The following is a 22,191-nucleotide window of genomic DNA, read 5'->3' on the forward strand; positions in this document are numbered from 1 at the left end:
TCGAGCTTCCCTCTCCAGTTTTTCGAGATGTTTATCGCTTTCTGACCCATTTTGTGTCTTTGGCCCCCTCGCTCGCATCCCTCCCGGTGTTAATGTTCTTACGCCGAAATGTGCGCGCGCGTATCATTGATCCAGCTGGAAGCAGCGGCGCATGAGCGTCTAAGAGGAAGAGGGAGACAGAGGGAGCAGTAATATTCCGGGCCTTTCATAATGATTAAAGCCTTCATTAAATTTTCATCCCAACCTGCTGTTTGCTGCTAATGGCCTTTGTGAGCCACACAGCCAAACAATAGCTAGCCGGGCACAGAAAAGGGATTTCTATCTCGCGTTCAATACCGCCCCTCATCGCCCCCCCCCCCCCCCCCCCCCCCCCCCCCCCTCCCCTCTCTCCATTTCCCTCTGCCTCTCTTCATCTTTTCTCAGCTCCTCTTTTCTTCTTTTACTCTCTTTTCTTTCTTCCTTTCTCTTTTGCTTGGCCTGGGTTTTGTGTGTGTGTGTGTGTGTGTGTGTGTGCTGGGTCTGGAGGCGCTGGGGCCTTTTGTTAGCGCGTTTCATTTAAACGTAGGGCCAGATAATGCTCCGGGTTGGTTTGGATGCCGCACCACCGTGGCACTGTGCTAATGGGGTCTGTGAAGACACTGCTCTTTCTCTCCTCCACTTTCCTTTCCTTCACCTCCCGTCTTTTTCCTCCTCACTCTTTCCTCCCTCCCTCCCTCCACTCTCTCACTCTGCACTGGCTGACTCATAAAGATCCATTATTGTTGTTTTTTTCCTGTGCAGCCGGTTCATGAGGTCCAGTGAAGCAGCGAACAACCCAAAACACACCTCAATTACAGCTCGGCTCGACAAACAGTCCAGTTTTTTCTTCTTTTTTTTTTTTTTTTGTGCGTAAAATGTGCCACAACAGGCCTCTCTATCGACTGGAATAAAAACAACCAGACGGTGAGAGCTGACCAGCAGCCTCCGCCGCTTTGAAAACCTTACAGAAAAGCCTGGAAAATAAGTTTAGCACATCGCTGCTTGAAATGAAAGCCTGTTGATGTGCTGAGGGAACACAAACACGCACACGGCGCACCTACACTTAAAGGCGAACGCACGCTGCCCTGCTGCGCTGTTCTTTCACCTTTTCGGGCTCGGCGTCGTCTGGGAACGGGGCCTGCGCGTTCGGGGATGTTTGAATGCGAAAGTTTGGACGGTAAAAGGAAAAGTTTGGAGGTGAATATAAGAAGATGCGGTGGTTGTTTTAGAACGTATTCGCTTAAGAGGTCCGCTTGGTTGTAAAAGACTTGACCTTCAGCCCAAGTGCTATCAGATCCCGGTTGAGGTAAGTCTGATCTTGTGCAGTTTGGCAGGGTCTTATTTGACTGAGGTCTGAGTAAACTTAGCATCCTGCTGCCAAAACTTCTCCCTCTGACATCATTTCCATACTTCCGTAGTTCGGGTGAATGTGTGCCCTTCAAGTCTGTCTACAGATCGGCTGATATATCGGGGCGATATTTGCATTTTTTTTACTGGCACTGGCCCGTGCAGCCCATACATGACCCCTCCCCCACTAACAGAGCACATGCAGCTGGAAGCTGGAAAATGATTGTAGCCCCTGAATTTTTTTTTTTTTTTTTAACTGTTACCAAACAAAGATTTATGGTATTTACTTAATCACTCATCACCAACACATTACAGTCACTAGCAACAGTCCTAACTTTTACTGTTGTTGTTGTAGGAGTAGGAGTTTGCTAGCTGACGTTTTTTTTTTCTCTCTCTGGCAAACTAATAGTGTAGGTTGTCAATCAACCACTGTTCACAGTTTAGATTGGAGCTGGTGTGCTGTTGTTAAGCTTTTGGTGGGAATATGTGTTGACGTTAAAGCCAAGGTGTAAGAGAAATTCTGCCTATAAGCTAACCATACATGGCTGAGAAGGACCCTGGAATCGCCCCTGCTTGTGCTCTACCACTTTTTACCTATTTTTTATTTTTTTTTTGGATGCATAAGAGCTTTAAATATTCTTTGAGTTCAATAAATATTCATGTTTTTGGTTAGCAGTATCGGCTCCAAATATCGGTATCGGCCTTAAAAAATCCATATCCGTCGATCTTTAAGTCTGTCTTTTTTATTTTTGTTGTTTTAATGCGTCTGTATTCTTTACAGTAGATCCATTTTGGACCGGGCCCAACATTTTTCCATTTGAAGACCATTCATCTGTTTTGATTAAGTGCTTGCTCTAGAGCAAGTCAGGAGACCACAACTAGCCTCAGGGACGGCTTTAAAAGCAGACACCAGCATCCCTCTGCAGCACACCAATGACCCGTGTTATTTATACCGTCCCATCCTCTTAAAGCAGACGGACACCTGTTAGTGACATCCGTATCACATTATCACTATTACATGCATTTCATAGCGACTTAAGCTGCCATTTATCTGCCCGGTGGAAATTAGCGGCGGCCACGGGCTAATTTTATCTCTTTTCTTGACTCCAACTGTTAGCCCCAGGCTAAATTTGAGAACGACATGTGGGGGCTAATCGAGCTAAGCTATGCAGGCCCTGGGCAAGACTCTAGTTTAGCTTCCTCAACAGCGTGTGAAATCTTTATCTGAGGGCTTAGCCTAGAGGTTACAATATTAGCAGGAAAGGGGAAAAGCATTTAACCCTCGCTGATTATTTAGCTTTTTTAATGTACCTCGAAAATAAAGCTGGGAATAGACTGAGAGTTGTTACTAGATCCAAGAGTGATTACAGGCTTTTCACACGCTCAAGCATACACACACGCACACACACACACACACATCTTATTTGTCAGGTTGTGATAAATATGCAAAGCATGGTGGACAATAGACCCAAGCAGCTGATGCTGTCTGTCTGTATGCTGGAAAAAACAAAGGCTCGCCTCTCATCTGAATGTGAGTGGGCTCATAACAGGGGGGAAAGAGTGAGATAGACACGGAGACTACGAGGCAGACAGACAGAAAGAAAGAAAGAGACAGGACAAAAGTGTGATAAAAGTGTGGAGCCGGGGAAACGGAGAGGACTTGGAGATCACACGTCTCCTTTCGTCACTGACCTTCTGGCTCGTTTTTGATCAGCTCCTCCATCTTGCGCTGCTTCAGTGTGTCCACCACGTCTGCCAGGCTGCCCTTACGCCTCTCGGGGGTTCCTAGGGTGCCCGCGGCCGAGCCCCCGTCGCTGCAGGGACGACCCCCGCCTCCGCCCTCTTCTTTGCCCGGTGAGGTAGCATTGTGCTGGGGGTAAGGACTCAGTGAGATCCCCTTAGTGCCATCGTGCTCCTGGAAGGAGTAGAGACAAGCAGAAACTGATCAGCCGTCGGTTTCAGAAATCACCTAAACTTTAAGACATAAAGGAGGAGACCGGGGAGGGGCTGGTGTAAACCCACTCATTATCTCCATCCTTATTTCCTTATCTCCCCTTCTTACACCCCAACGCAACAACCTTCATCCCCGGCCAGTTATCCCAACTTAGGGCATACTTCTACTTTCTCTCTCGCACATCCTCTGGAATCTGCATTTAAACGGACTTGGAGGTACTTGACAGAACGAGCACATGAAACGGCAATGAAAGGACTCGGCGCCCACTCTTAAGTGTCACGCTAACTCTTCGTTACAAAGCCTTTTTCCGTGGCTCCCTTTGAGGGACGTCCAACGGCGGAGCACCGAGGAACCGAGGCCCGAGTTTCGGCGCCGCTTTCACTCCTCGTCCCCAAGATTCGGGGACGATTAACGCTGAGGATGCAACTCCATCAAACGGCAACATTTGAAAAAAAAAAAAAAGAAAAAAAATGCATTCCTTTTGAAATAACAAAGCTCTGGAGGTTTGTCAAATCATTTCCATAAACTTATGGGAGGGCTGAGCGGGGAAATGTAAAAGAAAGACGCGACAATCAGAAGGATGGCAACAAAATATAATGTGTACAGTGGCTTAAAGTAAAGCTCGTTATGGCAGCCTGGCTTAATGAATAATTATGAGTTTTATGAGTTTAGTTTAATGACCTTTGGAAATCAGGAATGTAGTCTACAAAAAAATAACTTCCCAGTTCATTAGGTACACTGGTGAAAATAAAAACATTCAAACATAACAGTCCTGCACTAAATCGTAGCTTCACGAAGGTTAGAGTATTCAGCATTTGTCGAAACTAATATAATAAGAGACTGAGAAACACGGTAGAATCGACCATTTATACTGCACTGCCATCAAACTGTATTGTGTCGTATCGACATGAGTTTCTATTATTCTGAGAATCCTATTTTAGTCTGCGGGCCGGGCTGCCACAGACCACATCTTCCAAAATGAATTACAATCTTTCTCAAACCAGGGGAACTGAGCATCACAGCGGCCGACGCGGTAATTAGAGCAGGACTGTTACGTTAGAATGGATGAGTCGTAAGTAACTTTCAGCGTCTTAATCTGTGACCCGGTAAAACCCGTGTTTGCTTGCGCGGCCGGCTCAAGGCCGGCTCAGCCCAATTAACGGTGACACCGAGAGGGAGGACGCGGTCGGCTCCCGAGCTCCGAGCAAACGTCGCCCCTTCCTCTCTTTGCGTGTTACCGGGCGCACGGACGTGTAACTGTAAACGCGGGACGCGAGCGCTGCGCTCCCGCTTCGACTCACGCTCAGGTGCGCCGGGGGCGCGTGGCCTGCTGTTTAATTACAGAAAGAAAATGAGTCAGTGAGTCAATCAGCCAACAGGTCTGTCAGCTCAGCTCTTTGCAGACGGGAGGGTCAATGGTCCACGGGGTTAATCTTTGGCTAATCTCACTACAGTATGTGGCGTGCCACCTGGGATCCACGGTGAAGGGTCGGGCCCTGCGTGTGGGTGTGAGCGCGCGGGGGGGAGGCAGCACGCTGCAGCTACATTAATCATGGCGTATTAAGGAGGGGATTGTTTTTGTTCCTAATCATTAACTCGCAGGCTGCTGGTGGAAGTGGAACTTCATCCTTAGATCACAGTCCACAATGAAGTCACCCAGGATCTAGAAGAGTCCCGATTCCTTCCTGAATCACAGGTCGAAAGCATTAACAAACACAAAGTGTCTGAGCAGGAAGAAAACCCTGAGGTGAAGTCGCCCAAAAGTACTTTTGAAGAGAAGAAAACGACCAGGTGTAAGCTTTCAATATTGGCGTGGTGAGGGGCCAAACTCTGTATGAGAGGTACGGCCGACCATTATCACTTTTCCTCCCTTCCCTCGCTTCCCCCTCCTGCCCTCCAGATTAGGGAAATTCGCACTTCAAAACGAGCGGATTTGCCGTTTCCGAGTTGCGTCAGCGGCGTTCGAACGGCATGCAAATGCAACGCGGCGAGGAGAGGAGGAAAGAAAGAAGGAGAAGAAATAAAGAGAGGGGCTTTATTAGAGGAAACGAGAGAGAGCGAGAGAGCGAGAGAGTTGACGGAGAGATATGAGGGGAAAAGAGAGAGCAGGAGGAAGGCAGGCATCTTGAAGGCAGCGGTCACACCTGTCACATCCCATTTATCTAATCCAGCGCCTACTTAAAACAGCCGCACTCTTTCTTTCGAGAGAGATGTCGCGCAAACAAAACAAACAGAACAAGAATATGGGAGGGAGATGGAAGTGTGTGTGTGTGTGTGTGTGTGTGTGTGTGTGTGTGTGTGGGGTGAGGGGTTGTCGGATCTCCTCGCTCCGTGGAGAAGCTGCCAGGGAGATGTCATCTCGCCGCGTCCAACAATGAAGGTCATTTCCCGATCAAAGGGGAACTAGCAGGGAGCCGTGGCTCCTTCAAAGACCCCCGTACATTATTAGACATCATTTATGTGCGAGCTCAGACAAGACAGACAAGACAGGCAGGGATCCCGAAGGCAACTTAAATGGCTTATGCCGCGTTTAATCCACGGGCCTCGCTTGGCCAAAAACAGAGGGATCAAAAACGAGAAATTCTCCACCGTCGAGCGCGGCGCCGCCCGGCCACGCCGCGCCGCGCTCCTCTCCTCCCCGTGAGCGGCGCAGGTTGCAGAACTTTTCTCATCAACATGCATTTATTCATGAGCACAAACAGAAATTCTGGCTACTGTAAATGTCTGGGTGCATGTGTGTGTTTTTTTTTTTTTTTTGCCATTTCTGTGCATATACGTGTGACACCGCGAGTGCACATAGCCTGTAGGTGTGTGTGTGTGTGTGTGTGCAAACGTGTGAGTGTCTGCATATATGTATTTATACGCACTGGATGTGGCAGGCTGGCAGTGTGGGCGGTTCTGCCTTTAGTTTGCAGATGTCAATTCTCTTCCAAATGACTGGAACAAAGTAAAAATTGCGCCTCACTCTCTTTATCCTTTTACTGCCTCTGCAATGGAACCGAATTAAACAACTTTTGTCTTCTTAAGCTCATCTGTGAGGGGAGGTTGGTTTAAAAACACTTAACTCTTGCCAAATATATATATATATATAAAAAAAGAGAGAGAGAGAGAGAGAGGGGGGAAAAAATCCAAATGCTATTTTTTTTCCTAATGCCAGCACAGATGCTGCTGTTCAGATTTTTTTTTTTTTTTTTTTTAATTCCCCCCCCCCCCCTCCTCCCATCCTCCTCCCCTTTTGCCCGACAGAACAAACTCCCCTTCTTTCTGGCCTCGACACGTCTGGAGGTGAGCAAGGTGCACGGGTGGAAAACAGCATTTGATGCCTGGCGTGGACAATGTGGCAGCGGCAAGAACTGGAAACAGCTGCTCGGCTAAAAGAGAATGTCGCCGAGAGGGGCGAGAAGGGGTGGGGGCTGCCAGCCTCCAAAATATATACGCTCAACACGCCTCCGATACACTGCCAACAACACACACACACACACACACACACACACACGAAGCAAATCCCTTTACATGCCACGGCTAAACACAGACTCTGTCAGTTTTTACTTTGGGGGTCCCTGAGGCCTGGGACAAGCGATGCAAACGCACTTTACTCCTCGCGTTCCAACAACATTCCTGAACTGTACAATTGACCCCGAAATAAGGACGAAAAAAAAAAAAAAAAAAAACATTTACACTGAGATAATCCCAAATTTAAGTGTCCCCAAATTGTCTATTTCGCTTATTGTCTAAAAGGAATTACGCACGCGCCCTCCTCCTTATCTAAAAACGCGCAGCTGTATTTTCCGTATTTTAAATAGCAGTTTGTCGCGAATGCACGCCAGTGAATTTTACCGCGACCCCTCACTGTTGACAGGCGAGCGTGTGTTGATTCATTAGTGCATCACTGGCATGAGAAATTAAGTGTGACCACCGCGTCTCAAGACTGCTCAGTGGCTGTGTTAAAAATCTGTCAAATTCACATGAACACACACACACACACACACACACACACACACACACACACAAATAAACAGGCGCGCGCCCGAGCAATCACACATGCGATTTGCGCAGGGAGGGGGAAAAAAAAAACACAAAAAAAAAGAAGAAGGAGAAGGAGGGAAGAAGAGGGGAGGCCCGTTGGAGGGGGGCTGTTGAACGAGGAGCCTTAGCTTTAGATCGCGCCCGTTTATGAAATAATTAGCGTTCGTCCGCTGGCGAGAGAAGACGCTCGCCTATGCTCGACGCGAAAACATTTTGTTTATTTTTATTCGCTGCTCCGCGAACGTAAATATTGAAAAGATCAAGGCGAAAGCGAGATTTAGAAAAAAAACAAAAAACGTGTGCGATGATTCGACGTTTTTCTTGGACTTGGTTGCGAAATTCTGACATCGGGACCAGTGAACCTCTTCATAACTTCGCAGCTGGATCCGCGTGCCGATTGGTCGACCTCGAGCCAAGCTACAGCCAATCGGGGGGGCCCGCTGCTCACTGAGGACTGCAACAGAACAACCTTTTAGCTAAACTGCATTCATTTGCAAACCATTACGAGCGGAGCTTTTCCTGCGCCTGGGTTGTTGCTATAAAAAAAAAAAAAAAAAGAAGTGAAACACCTTTCAGGCTTTTTATAAAGTACTGTTTTCATTCTGTGCAGCTGGAGCTGGGCAGGTAAAGCGCCCGAGCCAAAGCCGAACAGGCAGGCGGAATGAAGAGGTCAGTGTGTAGCCGGGCGCTTCTCCGCCACCGTGTTAATTCACCACGACAAGATAAAGCTGTAAAGCTCCCACCCCTCCCTCCCTCCCTCCGCCGTCCCCTGCTGCCTCACTTCCAAGTCAACCGGTCGCCATTAACTTCCCCCTATCACTTTACGATGACTGCCCTCAAACGCACCCCCTCCCCTCCCCCACCTCGTTCTAAACCTCCTTTTCCCCCCCTTCCCAAATAACACACACCTTACAACAAGCAGGCAGGCGCATAAACCTCAATTCCCCTCCGTCAGACACACGCTGACTTCATAATCCGCATCACGTTACCAGTTGTTATTTTGGACATATAAAAACTTAAGGAGGACATATATTTCTGTTTTATTTGTGTCCTCATCAGGTTAGAGATAACCCGCGCAGGATAAGAGAGCGTGCGCTGGCGCGCGTGCGTGCGGTGTTCCCCCGTGGTCCCAGGACTTTGGTTTACAGTGGGCACCTGCCACACATGCAGAGTCCACCGTGGGAGCGGCCCGCGGGCTAATCAGCCGGCTAATTACGAAATTAGCTTTCCATTACGGCTCCTACGCGGCGTTTCATTGTTTTACAGCACGCGAGAGTTTATTGTCGGCGCACAGGGAGGGGGAAAGGTCAGCGGTGAATCTCTGCTCTACGGAGTTACTGCTGCGAACAGGTGTGTATTAAGGTGAGGGCCTGGGAGAAGGTAAAGCGGCGCTCATTTGCCTTTTGCTGCCTGAACTAGATAAGAAATAATGTATGTACAGCGGTGACACGTCATTCCATACGCGGTCACGTAATCTGAACGCGGCCTGTAAGTCACACCACGTGTGTACGATGTGTAATGAGTCAGAGGGAAAGAGTCACCTTAAAAAAAATAAAAAAAAAATAAAAAAACGAAACCCCGTTTTTAGCTCGCGTCAGCCGACCCATCCCGATATTTAACACCAATCCCACGGGAGACGCGACTCGACGGCACAAAACACAGGGCGCCATACATACATTCGGCGCCGCCACACACACGCACACACACACACACACACAATGTCACACTTCATCCCCAAGAACATGAGTCACTCCAATGGCTCACATTTTGCAGTCACGCAACTGTGCATCAAACGGGCTCGAGGCGACGGCTGGTGGCGCGCGCATGAAAGCGAAAAACACGTGCGCACCCGAACGGTAGCCTTGAACCTTCTTCTTTTTTTTTTTTCTCACCGTGGAAAAAAAAAACAAAAAAAAAACAAATAACAGCTCAGAGCGCCAAACTGTTTTTCACCGGCAGAGAAAGTCAATTTCTTCCTTTTTTTTTAAGGATCCTGTCTCTTTTCATGTCTCCCGTCAATCACTGAGTAACTATCCGCACATTTCGGTCCCTCATTGTGGATGGAGGTGTTTTTTTGTTTTTTTTTATGTTTCCGTCACCGTCGGCGAAGTTCAAGATCCGGACCGTGCGTGTGTTCGTTCGGTACGCGAAAGGAACACAAATCTGTTCACTTGAGCAGAAAAGACAAGGGGTTCCACGAAAGCAACACGGCGCTAATTATTTTTCACAAAAAAAATAAAAAAAACACATTTGATTTCAGGAGGCAGGAGGCACAAGGTCGAGGGAGTTAAGAAGGCCGCGTTTCGGGACGGAACTTCCCCTCTGTGCTGAGAGACTCTTTACAAGGCTGGAGGTGAGGATTACCGTGATTATACTCTGATCTGGGGTCTGCGCCTTTGAGGTCTTTCTCCTTCTTCCCCGGGCTTCTCAAACACACACACACACACACACACACACACACGAAAACGGGGGTAGACTACACTTGAGCGAAGCAACACCAAGGGCAGAAAGCCAATGGAGATCTAGAAATGAGGGATAGGCCGTTGATAATGGCTGATTCAACACAGATAACTGACTCCACGTCTTAGCCAGGCCCGATCATACTGTTGCTCCCTGTTCTGCTACATATTCTTTGGTTTCCATTCATTTTTTAATTTGCCTCTATTTATATATTTTTTATATATAAACTATAGCACCATCCAGCGTGAGCTACGTTAGCCGCTAGCAGCCGCATCGCCGCGTTCCTTGGATAAAAAAAAAAAGATCATTTGAAATGAGTTCTAAGAAGCGTTCATCGTTTCTAAACAGATTAACCGCCATTTGATTGTGAGTGACAACAGCTAAACAGTCGCGTTGCACGCTACTCGCGTTGCCAGTTCATTACATACACTAGCAAAATGAACGCGTTGTAACGCGACGGCGCGCTAAATATAACCCGATGACGGCCGCGCATGACTTTCAGGGCGTCAGAAAAGTTGCAATTCAGCTGGTTTCGCTTCGGAGAATGTGCCGTCAGACTGGGCCGAATTAAACACCACCAATTTAAACAACCTGCGAAATGAAATCAACAGCTGTCTCAGCTTTTTAAAACGAATGCCGTAACCTTCGTGAAGCTAAGAGTTAGCAAGAATCAAAAAAAAAAACAAAAAACAAAAGCTTCACAAACATTTTTTTTTTTTTTTTGGGTACACCTGGGTCATAGCGTAACCCTGACTCGGCCCGCCGCCACCCAGAGGGTGGCACTTCTCTCGCCCGGAACAGCAACAAACCAGCTCGGACGGCGACGGCGACGGCAGCCCTTACCGTGTTGGGGGGGCTGTCCAGGTTGCGGTTGGGGGGCGAGCGGGGGGACACCTTGCCGCAGTAGGAGGCCAGGGGGAGGTGGATGACACCGCCCAGTCCCTCGCTCTCCTCATCCTCCATTCGCTGTCTGCTGGTTGCCATGGTTACCTCTCCATCTGTCCCCCCATATGGAGAGGCTGGTCGCTTGGAAGACATCCTGGAAAAAGAAATGGGAGACGGGAGGACAGGGGAGGGAGGGGAGGGGAGACAGGAGGAAGAGTGAGCAGCGTTCAGAAGATGGTACACGAAGCGCAACAACTGGAGGCGCGAGGGCGCCGGGAAGTGCGGGAGGTAAAAATCAGGAAGGTGTCCCCATCCAACTTTGCCGCGTGTTTCACTCCAACACGGTGGCATGAAGATATATTTAAGCTCCCCCGACAGGCGTTCACCAGATCCCATTCATCTCATCAACCTGCACCAGTTCCCTCGCTTCTGTTTCCTTTGGACAAGTTTCTGTTTTTGTCGCACACTCTGCCCGCGCGCAGACGACCGAGCACCTCCTCACAATATCCCCTTCAGTCGTTCTTTTTTTTTTTTTTTTTTTTTTTTGAGCACCCAGCTTCTTGGCAGACCTTCAAACACACTCTAAGGTCTTACAGTATGTTTACCATGGGGGCCATTCAGCGTTCGCGTTACCAAAAGACGGGGCCATTACCGCAAATGGAGCCCGCTTGCACCGGCATTGTGGAGGAAATGACCATGCCTTGACAATGGGCTTTCAGAGAAAAACGTAGAGCGGCTAGGTGGAGGTGGGGGAGAGGGGGGTGTGCAAAAAAAGAAGAGAAAGAGACAGGGAGTGAGAGCAGTGTGTGCGGTGACAATAAAATGTGTTTATGAAAACCTCTGGACAATAGAGGAACTGGAGGGGAGAGAAAAAAGAAGAAGGAAAAAAAAAAAAGAGCCAGCAACAAGACAGCCCCGCTGTTTGAATTTGTTACCGTGGCTTTGTTCCCTTGAAAAGAAGGTAAGGATATAAAGCCACATCTATTAGGTGAACTCTGTCTCTCACAAGGTAAATTTGCCTCCCTGTACTTCAGCTGAATAGGGATGCAGTGACTACGCGGCAATAATAGAATTTAATGTGGTTCTCAGCGTCGCCTGAGTGCTTTCAGATGCACTTGTCAGCCTTGAAGCCACTGCAACTATGACCCTGGGTAATAGGCTGCTAACGCTCAGCCGCACAGAGGCAACACATGACAGGGATGGAGGGATGGAGGTGCGGGCGGAGGGATGCGGCGTCTGCGAGGGCTCGAAGGGGGAGGGTGATGGGAAGAGGAGTAAGGGGGGGGAACAAGAAGTAAGCAACAGGCGCCTACTTCCTCTAATTATTTTCAACCCCCTTCGATTTAACAAGCCGCTTTACATCGCCATGCCTCCTCCCCCCTCTCCTCCTCCTCCTCCCCCTCGAATTCCTCCCCTCTCTTCCCCGCTCGTCTCCGGTAAACTGATTACACCCTTGACTCTATTGGATTTCCTCCGGACTGTACATCTGGCATTGTTCCTAGGAGCGGCCCCCGCCACTAATTCACCGCTTATTTACCTTATGACAGTGGAAAGGCAAACAATACTGAGTGGCGCTTCGCTGCGAGGCGGCGAGGAGAGCGCCGCGCCGCGACGGGCTTCATCGCGTCCAGGGGGAGGTCACGGCGGAAATTAAATTTTAAAAACTAAAAACTAAATTTTATAGAAAAAAAAAAACGTGATATAATTTAATCACCTTTAATGGTTTTAGGAAGATTTTGCCTGTAACATTTGTAGATCTCATAGATAATCTAATGATTTAAGCCAATTTGCAAATTAGTGTTATAATTACCATACGGCTGAGAGTCATTCGCTTCGAAAATGTTTTAAGGAACACAAAAGTAAGAAAAAAAAATTGAGTTTCATCCGCTCGTGAGCTGCTCGTGTAGTGCTTCACATTAAGTTAGAGAAAAACCAAAAAGTTCCAGCCGCGGTTCCGCTCACTACAGCCGTTACAATAATGTTGCTTTCGTGCACGTGTTTTTTTTTTTTTTTCTCTCTTTACGAGGGACAGTGTGTACAGAGACATGTGCACCCCCCACGCATAAACACACACACACCCGCGCGCACACACACACACGTGCACGGGCGGTTCTAGGAATCGGCAGGAATGTGTACCTGCAGCTGACTCCTTTATCTCTCTGTCCTGGGCGCTCCGTCTTGCTCAGCGAAAAAGCGAGGCCGTAAATGACCGCTCGAGATTTTGTATTTGTTTTCCGATGACAACCAAGAGATAAGGCGGCGCGCACCGCGCCTCTATCGGCGCATCCCAGCTGATATTATAATTAGAACTGGGTTGGGGTGAGGTTTATGATTGTTACGTTTTAATGATTGAGCAGAATGTTGCATGACAGTGTATGTGTGTGTGTGTTTGAGGCTGTGTTGTTTCACACACCATCCAATGCAAGCGGCAGGCCCAGCTGTACAAACTGCAGGGCTTTTGAGCCACGCGGCACACTAACACACACTAACACACACACACACACACACGCATACATAGAACAGAGGCCTGAACACTGCAGGTCTGTCTTCATCGCTGCCTGTTTACTTTACCTCCTTTCACTCTCTCACACTAAGGCCTTTTGTCTGAGACACACACACACACACACACACCTCCCCTTGTTTCCTGCGCACACCTCCGTTCAGCCGTGACCCCAAACACAGACCTGAGGTCGGCCGCGGAGACATCTCCGAAGGCAAAGGGGAGGGGAGGGGAGGATTTATTCCGGTTTTTAACATTTTATTGTGCGTCGTTCGGCCACAGTAGCCGCACTGACACGCAGTATCTGGACGGGCTTGGCAACGCACAGACAAGAGCAGTTACACATTAACACCGAGGATGACACAAGCATCCAAAAAAAAAAAGGAGAGGACTTCACTCTCTGCGGCAAACGTGTCACGCCGTCGTTCTCTCTTCTTCTCCCTTAAAAAAAAATCTAATAAAAATAAAAAGTCCACCTCCTCTTTGCCCATCCCCATCCGCGACTCCGCCACCGCTTCCTCAGAGGTGGGTGTCCATGAATGGGGAGGCCGTTCGCAGCTCCTCTCCGGGGCTGTAAAATCCCCCCCTCTCTCCCCCCCCGCCTCCCCGTTTCTCCTTTGAAGTCGAATTACTACACAATTGGCGCACAGCGGGGCGTTGCAGGTTACGCCGGCTACTTCATTTAAAGTTTTTGGTGGAGGCCGCCCCGGGAGCGCGGAAGTCGCGCAAAGGACCCAAAGAAGACGAGTTTTTTTTTTTTGTTGCTAAATCGGCGGGGTCGTCCAGGTCTTAATTAGCCAACATTAGCATAACCGGGGCCTTCCCTTTCCTACAAAGCGGCGCGGCGACTGCATCTCAGCGCCACGCGTGTTGTGCGTATTTTTGATGTGCAGATCGGGTAATCGTTCTCCGAAACTCTGCTGCAGAACCCCCCCGCCCTGCCACCGCACCGCCCCTCCGCCCCAACACACACAACACACGGTGAGAGTGCTAAGCTGAGATTAGAGCGCCACTTCCCCTTGGCTTTTTGACGATTAGCGGCTCCTCGACTAAGTCCCTCTCATATCACATATGTCCACAGCCGCTAAGTCACTAATCGGACAGGAGCGGACGTCCATTAACCGGCCGAATAATCGCCATCAGCGGTGGTTAACCGTCTCCTGGCCATCGCTCAGTGTAAGCAACGAGTCCATTTCAGGTTGGCACGTCAGCAGCGGCGGCGAGCTCACACACACACACACACACACACAAATTTAAACACAGCGGGCTTACGGGCACGCGAGCGGAACGCACACTTTTCAAATAAATTAAGCTAAACGGGGACAAAGATTTGTTTAAGCTTCGGTGAAGAGTGAGGGGAAAGACAAAGCAGCCATCACAGAAATGTCACACACACACACACACACACACGCCTGGCTCCTTCGCTGTGTGTGTCTGGCTGCTAACATAATCATGGTGCTAACTGCTCTTGTTAACTCCTCTACTCAGAACAAGCTTTCAGGGAGCGTGGGAGCCTCCTCTGGAGAATTCCACAGTGAAGTGTGCGCGCTCCCTCCGTGCGCACACGCCGCCTCCCTTTAAATCGCAGCCCATTTTTTATTTTTTTTCCGCACGAAACCACGCGGCCGGTACCGAATCCGACGTCCGCGGCGGAAAAAAAATAAAAAAATAAATATAAAATAAGCGCAGAGGCTAATTCCACAGCGCTGTCAAGAGTCAAAGTGGCATTTGTGTGTTTTTCTTTTTTCTTTTATTTTTTTTTTTCCTCCAGCCACCTTAAGAGCGCTCAGAGCTGCCCGCCTGTCACTCAGGTGCGGGTCTATTTGCGTGGAAGACGCGAGCTATCTTTGAAATTGCTCTCCGAAGGGAATGGAAGGGCATATCAAAAATAGTTGAGCGGAATGCGCCTTTTTAGATAAGGCGCCCAGGGCGTTCTTTTTTTTTTTTTTTTTTGCCTTGCCGCGACCGCAACATTTACATCCGCGTGACACCTCAGGCAGGAATTTAAACAAATGCTTCCACCGTGTCGCGCTATCACTCGCTTTACTGCCACTATGCCCTCCCCGCCTGTATAAAGGGCTTTCAAAACTGCTCCTCCATCTCTTTCTACTTCTGTCTCTCCGTCCATCACACGCTACTGAACTTTTTTTTTTTTTTTTTCCTCTAACATCTCCTGTCCCGCTGCTCGTTCCCTCTCCGTGTCCCTCAACCCCTCGGTGTTGTCTTACTCACTGTTCCCTCTTTACACAATCAGCTGTTTGTAAGAATGCCGCTACATCCCTCCGCTCTCTCCCTCCTTCTCTCCCCTTTTTCCTCCGAGCAGACTCTTAAGGATATTGCCTAATATCTATTTATAGACTGTCCTTTTGAACAGTGGGAAGAGTGGGGCAGCAACACAAGAGGAAAAGCTGAGATGGAGGGATAGGGATTAAAGGGAGGGAGGACCCGGAGGAGGTCAGCGGTGTTCCCCCTTTTTTTTCCTTGGTTACTTTTAAATATTATTACCGAGGTTCAGGTGCACTTCGGGGAACTTTCGCCTTCGCCTCCCCCGTCAGCGTTTGCGAAATAATAACTGAATCTGGAAGCGTCCCAGGAGAAAATAACGTCCAGAATCCAGGGGAAAACCAAATTAGAGAGTTTACAGAGTTGCTTCAGCGGAGAGTAAGTGCACCGTGACGTCGTAAAAGTTCGCGAATTTTCTCCCTGAATTAAAGTAAAACGCTGTAAAAAAAAAAAAAGTAAAGTAAGTGAGTAAGTAAGAAAGAAAGAAACGCCTGCTGCGTTTGCCCCGATCGCTTTTTCTCGGCTGGTGTAAACAGTGCGTAACGGGGAGAAAATGTGAACACAGGTCCTGCCTCTATGCGCTCACACACGGACACACCCTTACGCGCACACACGCTCACACACACACACACACTCGAGCCTCGCAAACACAAAGCATCCTCTGTGAGGTGCCCTAAATCGGCGGCCGGCAGCCCGAGCCGTGTTTCCTGTCCAGCTTAACCACAAAAGGCAATAACACACAACCTAATGTCACCGCTGTTAATCACACACACACGCTTGGAGAAAAAGTCATGTGTTTTGTGTGTGTGTGTGTGTGTGTGTGTGTGTAGACAGAGAGAGAGAGAGAGAGAGAGAGAGAGCAAAGGGGGGTTGAAGCTGAAGACGTGGGCTAACTCATGTAGCCTCTGGGACTACCTCCCTCCTTTCCTCTCCTTCTCTGCCAGTCTCTCATCCACCCAAAGATTTAGTCACCGGGGAGGCATCACTCCACACATTTTCCCTGTCATGTTTCCTCTTTAAGACCTTTATTTATTTCTTAACACTGAGTCACCAGACAATGTGATCATTACTGGCTTTTTAGCACGGAACAGGAAAGGGAACAGGAAATCTATCTATTTATCCATCTATCTATCCAGCCATGTATCCATCCATCCATCTATCTGAGCTCGTGGGAAAGTCTTGAGAGGTTCCCTATAGAAAAAAACAAAAAAAGGAAGACGGGACTCGGAGAGACAGATCTGGGAGAGAAGTGGGGGGTGAAAAGAAACAGACGGAGAGAGGAAAAGTGCATCCGGTGGACGGCGGCCCCGCTCCCCTGGTGTTTTTGCGAGTGGGGTGGGAGGGTGGTGGTGGTGGTGGTGGTGGGGTGGGTGGGGGGGGACGCCGCATAATGTTTATTGAGCGAGGGGACAGTGTTTTTCCATTGTTGCGGCCGGGGCCACTATTTGTGCCGCGTTTGTTAAGCAATCCATAAAGGAGTCCCGACATTTGTCTCACTGTCAGCGACTTGGCCTGCCCCTGTAAACCACACACACACACACACACACACACACACACACACACACAAATGCAAGCTCATTCTCTCACATAAATGACAACACACACAAATACACTCGCACACTGTGAGTCCCAGCTGGCCTCTTTCTTTCTTTCTTTCTTTCTTTTCGTCCCGCACTTTGAAACTCTCCCACCTCGGTCCAAACCAAATGGTGCCCCCCCCACACCCTCACCCTCACCTCCCCTCAACGCTCTCTATCATCCCTCCCTCCCTCCCTCCCGCGCTACCTGGAAAGACAGAGGTTTCATTGTGGCGCTCTGGGAGGGAGCTCCGAGCTCCTGACACTGTCTCCTATTGTAGATTGGAAGGATGGTGAACGGGGTGTGTTGTGTGTGTGTGTGTGTGTGTGTGTGAGAGAGCAGCATGGTGGGACTGGTGTAAGACAAGCTGCCTGGAGTGATGGATGGCCGCGGAGATGGAAGCCGAAGGGCCGCGGGACAAGTAGAGCGACGGGGACGTGCGTAGAGCGGCGGCCTCGCCGCTCAAATCCTCCGTTGCTCCGCTGACGGTGGAATACCTCCGCCTGACCCCTGACCCCCGACCCCCCGTGACCTCACGTCATCTGACCAGACTCTAGTTAGCCCGGGAGGGACACCTCCGCCGACTTTTCCCCCCGCGGGACTCTCAGCGCACGCTCTCCTCTCCCTCTTCCCCCAGTCACTTTTAACATCCTAAAGGACTCCTCATCACTCCATCCTCTCCCTTTATCCTTTATCCTTGACCCCCCACCTCCTCCTCCTCCTCCTTCTCCCCCGTCCATAAACAACAACAACAAGAACAAATGCGGCCCAATATCCCCCCACCACCCACCCCCTCCCGTCTTCCATTGGCTATCGGACAGGGTCAGCTGATCGCACCGGGGTGGGAGGTCGCGGTGGGAGAGAGTCGGAGGGGCGGGTGGGAGTGTGCTGAGAAAAGGGGAGGAAGTGGGGAGGAAGGGGAGGAGGTGGTGGTGGTGGTGGGGGTCGGGGAGAGGGGGGGGCGGCTTTAGCATTCTCCTCTGGTATTTTTCTGTCTTTCTTTCCTTTTCTTTCTTTCTTTTTTTTTTTTTTTGCCCCCTCCTTCTCGCTCCGTGGATGGAGACACGGTTATCAAGGCTCTCTGGGGACAGACAATATGGCCCAGACAATGGCCTCCAGTCCAAGGTGGTGGTGGTGGGGGGACGGAGGGCGAGCAGGGAAGGCGAGCAGGGAGAGAGAGAGAGGGAGGCCGGGACAGGGCCACAGGGGAAGAGGAGAGGGGCAGAATGGAGCATTAGTTTGCAGAGCACGGACATTCTACTCAATTACTCGACTCTCTCCCCTTCAGACGCACACATTCTCCCTTTTCCGTCAAACCCACACACACACACACACACACACACACCACTTTAATCTCGCCCTTTTAAATGAAGTACAGCGACACTTACACTGGAAGCAGCACTGCTCACTTCAATTGGAGGCAAGTTGTTATCGCCCCGCCGGCCTTAAAAACTACACATCGGCCCATAAGCGCAGAGTAAAAGCCGGTAAATATTCTGGCAACAGCGGCGCGAGACTTACTGGGATTTAGCGGAGGGAGCAGGGCCACGGTAAAAGAGGCAAAAAAAAAAAATTTTTTTTTTAAAAAGTGTGAAAAGTAAAACAAAAGGGCCAGTTTAACACGTCCCATTTTACTATGAAATGATAACTGTCAGCTCTTAATCTGAAAGGTCACCACAGCTGTCAGAGCGACTTAAAAAACGCATTTAAGTCAATAAAAGCTTCCACCTCTGGAGACATTTCATTTTTTTTTTAATTACGAATGAAACAGTCTGCACCAGTCAAACTCAGTCCAGTCCCCACCGCTGACACTTTGCCTCCCCCCCTCCTCCTCCAAACCTTCTCCAACCGCGCTGACACGCACACAAACACCCCCATAAAGGGGACAAATGGAGGGGTGTGAAAATCCACCACTGCCTTAACACCACATCGACAGAGCCCTCTTCCTCCGTCCCCCTCCTCCTCCTCCTTCACCCCTTCAGCTTCATCACCTGGCACTTTTCTGCAAACCTCCCTCTCCCACTTTCTCCCGTCTGGTGGCGAGGAATGTGTCAGCTCGACCCCACCGTTCCCTTTCCCCTCATCTTTCCAACACCAGCGGCGGCAGCAGCAGCAGCAGCAGAAGCACCATCTTCTTCAAATGTCTATTTTTCTCTCCCCCTCTTTTTTTTTTTTTCCTTCTGTGTTTTGGTTGCTTTGGCTTTCTCCTGTTTTCGTCCCGTGTGCGTGTGTGTGTGTATATTTCTGTTTGCGCAAACACACGCCGAGGCCGCGCTCACGAAAGGCAGTCTGTTTCCACTGTTTGCAGCTTTCGCCTGGAAATTCTGTTACACGGCAGAACGCTCCCGAAAAAGAGAAAAAAAAAAGAGAAAAGAAAAAAATAAACCCCGGAAGGAATTAAATCAATAAAGGGGAAAAGAAAAACAGAAAATGTTGTAAATCAGAAAATATTACTACGGCTTCGTCAAAAGCGTGACGGGCAAAAAAAAGGGGGTGGGTGGGTGGGGGGGGGATCCTTGGCTTCGATAAAAAATTAGATTCATGGAGATGGGCATGACCCCAGCGAACTAACCCAAAGGCTGCGGTAAAGATTCCCTCCCCTCGCCGCCAAAAAACTCTTCTTCATTGCCTGATAAAAAGTGACTTGAAGTTAATTTTAACCGCTGCACAATTTTTAGAAGAAGAGGAAGAAGTGCAGGAAAGTGTGAGAAGAGGAAGTGGTGAGGAGATGAAGAAGAAGAAGAAGAAGAAGAAGGAGAAGCATGGGGCGAAGGAGGCGAGCGGACACTTACAGAGACGCAGGAACCGAGAGCATCGTAAACCGCCGAGGCTGGAGCGCACACAGACGCACTGGCAGCTCGCGCACACTCCACTCCGCCGAGACACCGGCGCTCAGCGAACACACACACACACACACACACACACACCAAGTGCACACACACACAACACTGACTGGAAGATACCCCTTTCTCGCTCGCTAACACATGCTCTCGCACACACCCCGGCCACAGTGATGGAGTGCATTACTGGAAAGCAAGAGTTTTAAGCGCTCCCCTCCTAAGTCATTGTAATCCCTGCATTTATCTCCATACATTCTGCTTTTCGGTGTAATCCTTTAAATTTTTAATTCCTCCTAGCTGTTGTTATCTTTTTTTTTTTTTTTTTTTTTGCCCTCTCTCCCCCCTTCCTCCTCCTCTCCTCAACTACTTACTTTGCCGGATTGAAAAGGTTTATTAAAAACACATTTTTTTTTTTTTTTTTTTTTGCCACATCTAAATGTGTTCTTAATTCGAGGGGGGCCCCCCGAACCTCCTCCTCCCCCACCACCGCCTCCCCTCACACTCCACCACCACCACCACTCACTCACTCACTCACTCCTCAACCCACCCCGCCGACCCCGGTTTATCTCGGAACAAAAGATTAGTTTCATCGGGGGCCAAAACAGAGCGGCACTTTAATGCAATAAAAGTCAAGCGGGCGAAGGGAGAAGGGAGAAGGGAGAAGGGAGAAGGGAGCGCGCGCCCAGTCCCCGTGTGTGTGTGTGTGTGTGTGTGTTCGTATTAAAACGTCGGGTATTATAACATAATCTGTCTCTCGCCGCATTAGCATCAAACAGCCATTATTCCACACGCGAAAGCCACTTGTGTTGACAGTGTCGCGAAAGGGCAAGGTTAGAGGGTTCGCACCTCGGAAACGGAGCGGGCCTGCGCAAACAAACGGCGAGAGTACAGTGAGATTAACATTAGCATAAGGCAAGAAAAGGGGAGAAATAACAACAACAACAACGACGGGATTACGGAGGGTTTGCGCGTATTGGATTTGGATTTAAGGCACGAAATGAAATAAATGCAAGCGAGAGCGGCGGGAGAGGAGAGGAGGCACTTGGAAATTGTGATTAGTTTGTACAGTTTTTCAGAGCCGGCGATATCGTTTTTCTACGCTGTCAGAGCGAAGGGGGGGGACTGATAGAGCAGAGAAAGCAGAAGTAAATAAAGTTGTGGTGAGCGGCGGAGATGAGATGGTGAGGAGAAGATCACACGTTCTGACACACGCTTCTCTCTGAGCCTCTCTCTTCTTTTTTTTTTTTCTTTTTCTCTTTTCTCTTCTCTCTGTCACACACAGACACGCACCAAAACTGTTTATCTCAGTTTGTCTTTATAGGTATCGTACTGAATGAGCGCAACTTCGGGAAAGACAGGGAGAAGGAGGAGGAGGTGGAGGTGGTGGTGGAGGAGGAGGAGGAGGTAAAGGGGGGGAGAAAAGTCGCTTCTGTCCCTGCTGGGACAAACACGCTCCGAAACAAAAACCGACGCTCGATTCGCCCCGGCTTTGCGTATGATATCTCTTAACTAAAGCTCGGAGTTGATCATCAACTCTCCCTCACCATCTCTGTCACACACACACTCTCCCCAGACTCAAACTCAGCCGACTCGCTCCGACAGTTGCTGAACACACACACGCACACACACACTCACTCAGACCGAGTCCTGAATTCGGAGCACCTTTCCACTTTCCAGCCCCCCGTCCTCCGCGCAGCCCTCCTCTGCACATTAATCTGTGTCCCGCTCTCTGTCATGTGTAATGTGCAATGTGTGCGTGCGTGCCTGTGTGTGTGTGTGTGTGAGAGAAAGCGTCACGTACCTGTTACACTCCTGAGGTAGCTCAGGCTCAGTGAGCATGCTGGAGTAAGGGTCCGTCTCTCTCGACAACAACAACATAAAACAGTCCCACAATGCTCAGATGAACAAGGTTAGTCTCCCAAAACAAGACGGGATAGAAGTGATCCTTCAACCTCTCACACACACGGCTGATTCTCTCTCTCTCTAGCTCTCTCTCCCTCTCTCTCTACTCACACACTTCCAGCCTCACACCCTCCCTCTCCCTCTCTCTCTCGCTCTCTCTCTCTCTCTCTGCCTCCGTCCCTCCTCTTCTCCCTCCCTCGCTGTAAGCTGTGAGATCTAGGCTCAGCTCTTAAAGGGCCAGCAGCAGAGCCTCACAGCCGCTGTGTGTGTGTTTGTGTGTGTGTGTGTGTGTGTGTGTGTGTGTGTGTGTGTGCAGAGAGGGGAGGGGCTATTTGACCAGCGGGGCTCATCACTCCCTCGGTGTAAACGCACAGCAGTGCTGCCCCCTTCCCCGGCTC

The 22,191-nt window shown here is 49.5% G+C and overlaps 1 protein-coding gene across 8 annotated transcripts in view; it reads right to left on the minus strand.

Annotated features, from left to right (window-relative positions):
• sox5 (SRY-box transcription factor 5) overlaps positions 1 to 21,947 on the minus strand; it is an 84,047-nt gene extending 62,100 nt beyond the window's left edge. For 7 of the 8 annotated variants that reach the window (XM_047574793.1, XM_047574790.1, XM_047574789.1 and 4 more), the window contains exons 1-3: positions 21,693 to 21,947; positions 10,649 to 10,844; positions 3,058 to 3,280 (exon numbers count right to left, since the gene is read on the minus strand). In XM_047574793.1, coding sequence (XP_047430749.1) covers positions 3,058 to 3,280; positions 10,649 to 10,844; positions 21,693 to 21,769 — 496 coding nt within the window. In that variant the 5' untranslated portion in view covers positions 21,770 to 21,947. The remainder of the gene's footprint in view (positions 1 to 3,057; positions 3,281 to 10,648; positions 10,845 to 21,692) is intronic. The other variant, XM_047574792.1, reaches the window with a different exon arrangement.
• Between the last annotated feature and the right edge of the window lie 244 nt (positions 21,948 to 22,191).

This window comes from Mugil cephalus, chromosome 22 (assembly GCF_022458985.1).
Source record: "Mugil cephalus isolate CIBA_MC_2020 chromosome 22, CIBA_Mcephalus_1.1, whole genome shotgun sequence".
Classification (NCBI taxonomy): Eukaryota; Metazoa; Chordata; class Actinopteri; order Mugiliformes; family Mugilidae; genus Mugil; species Mugil cephalus.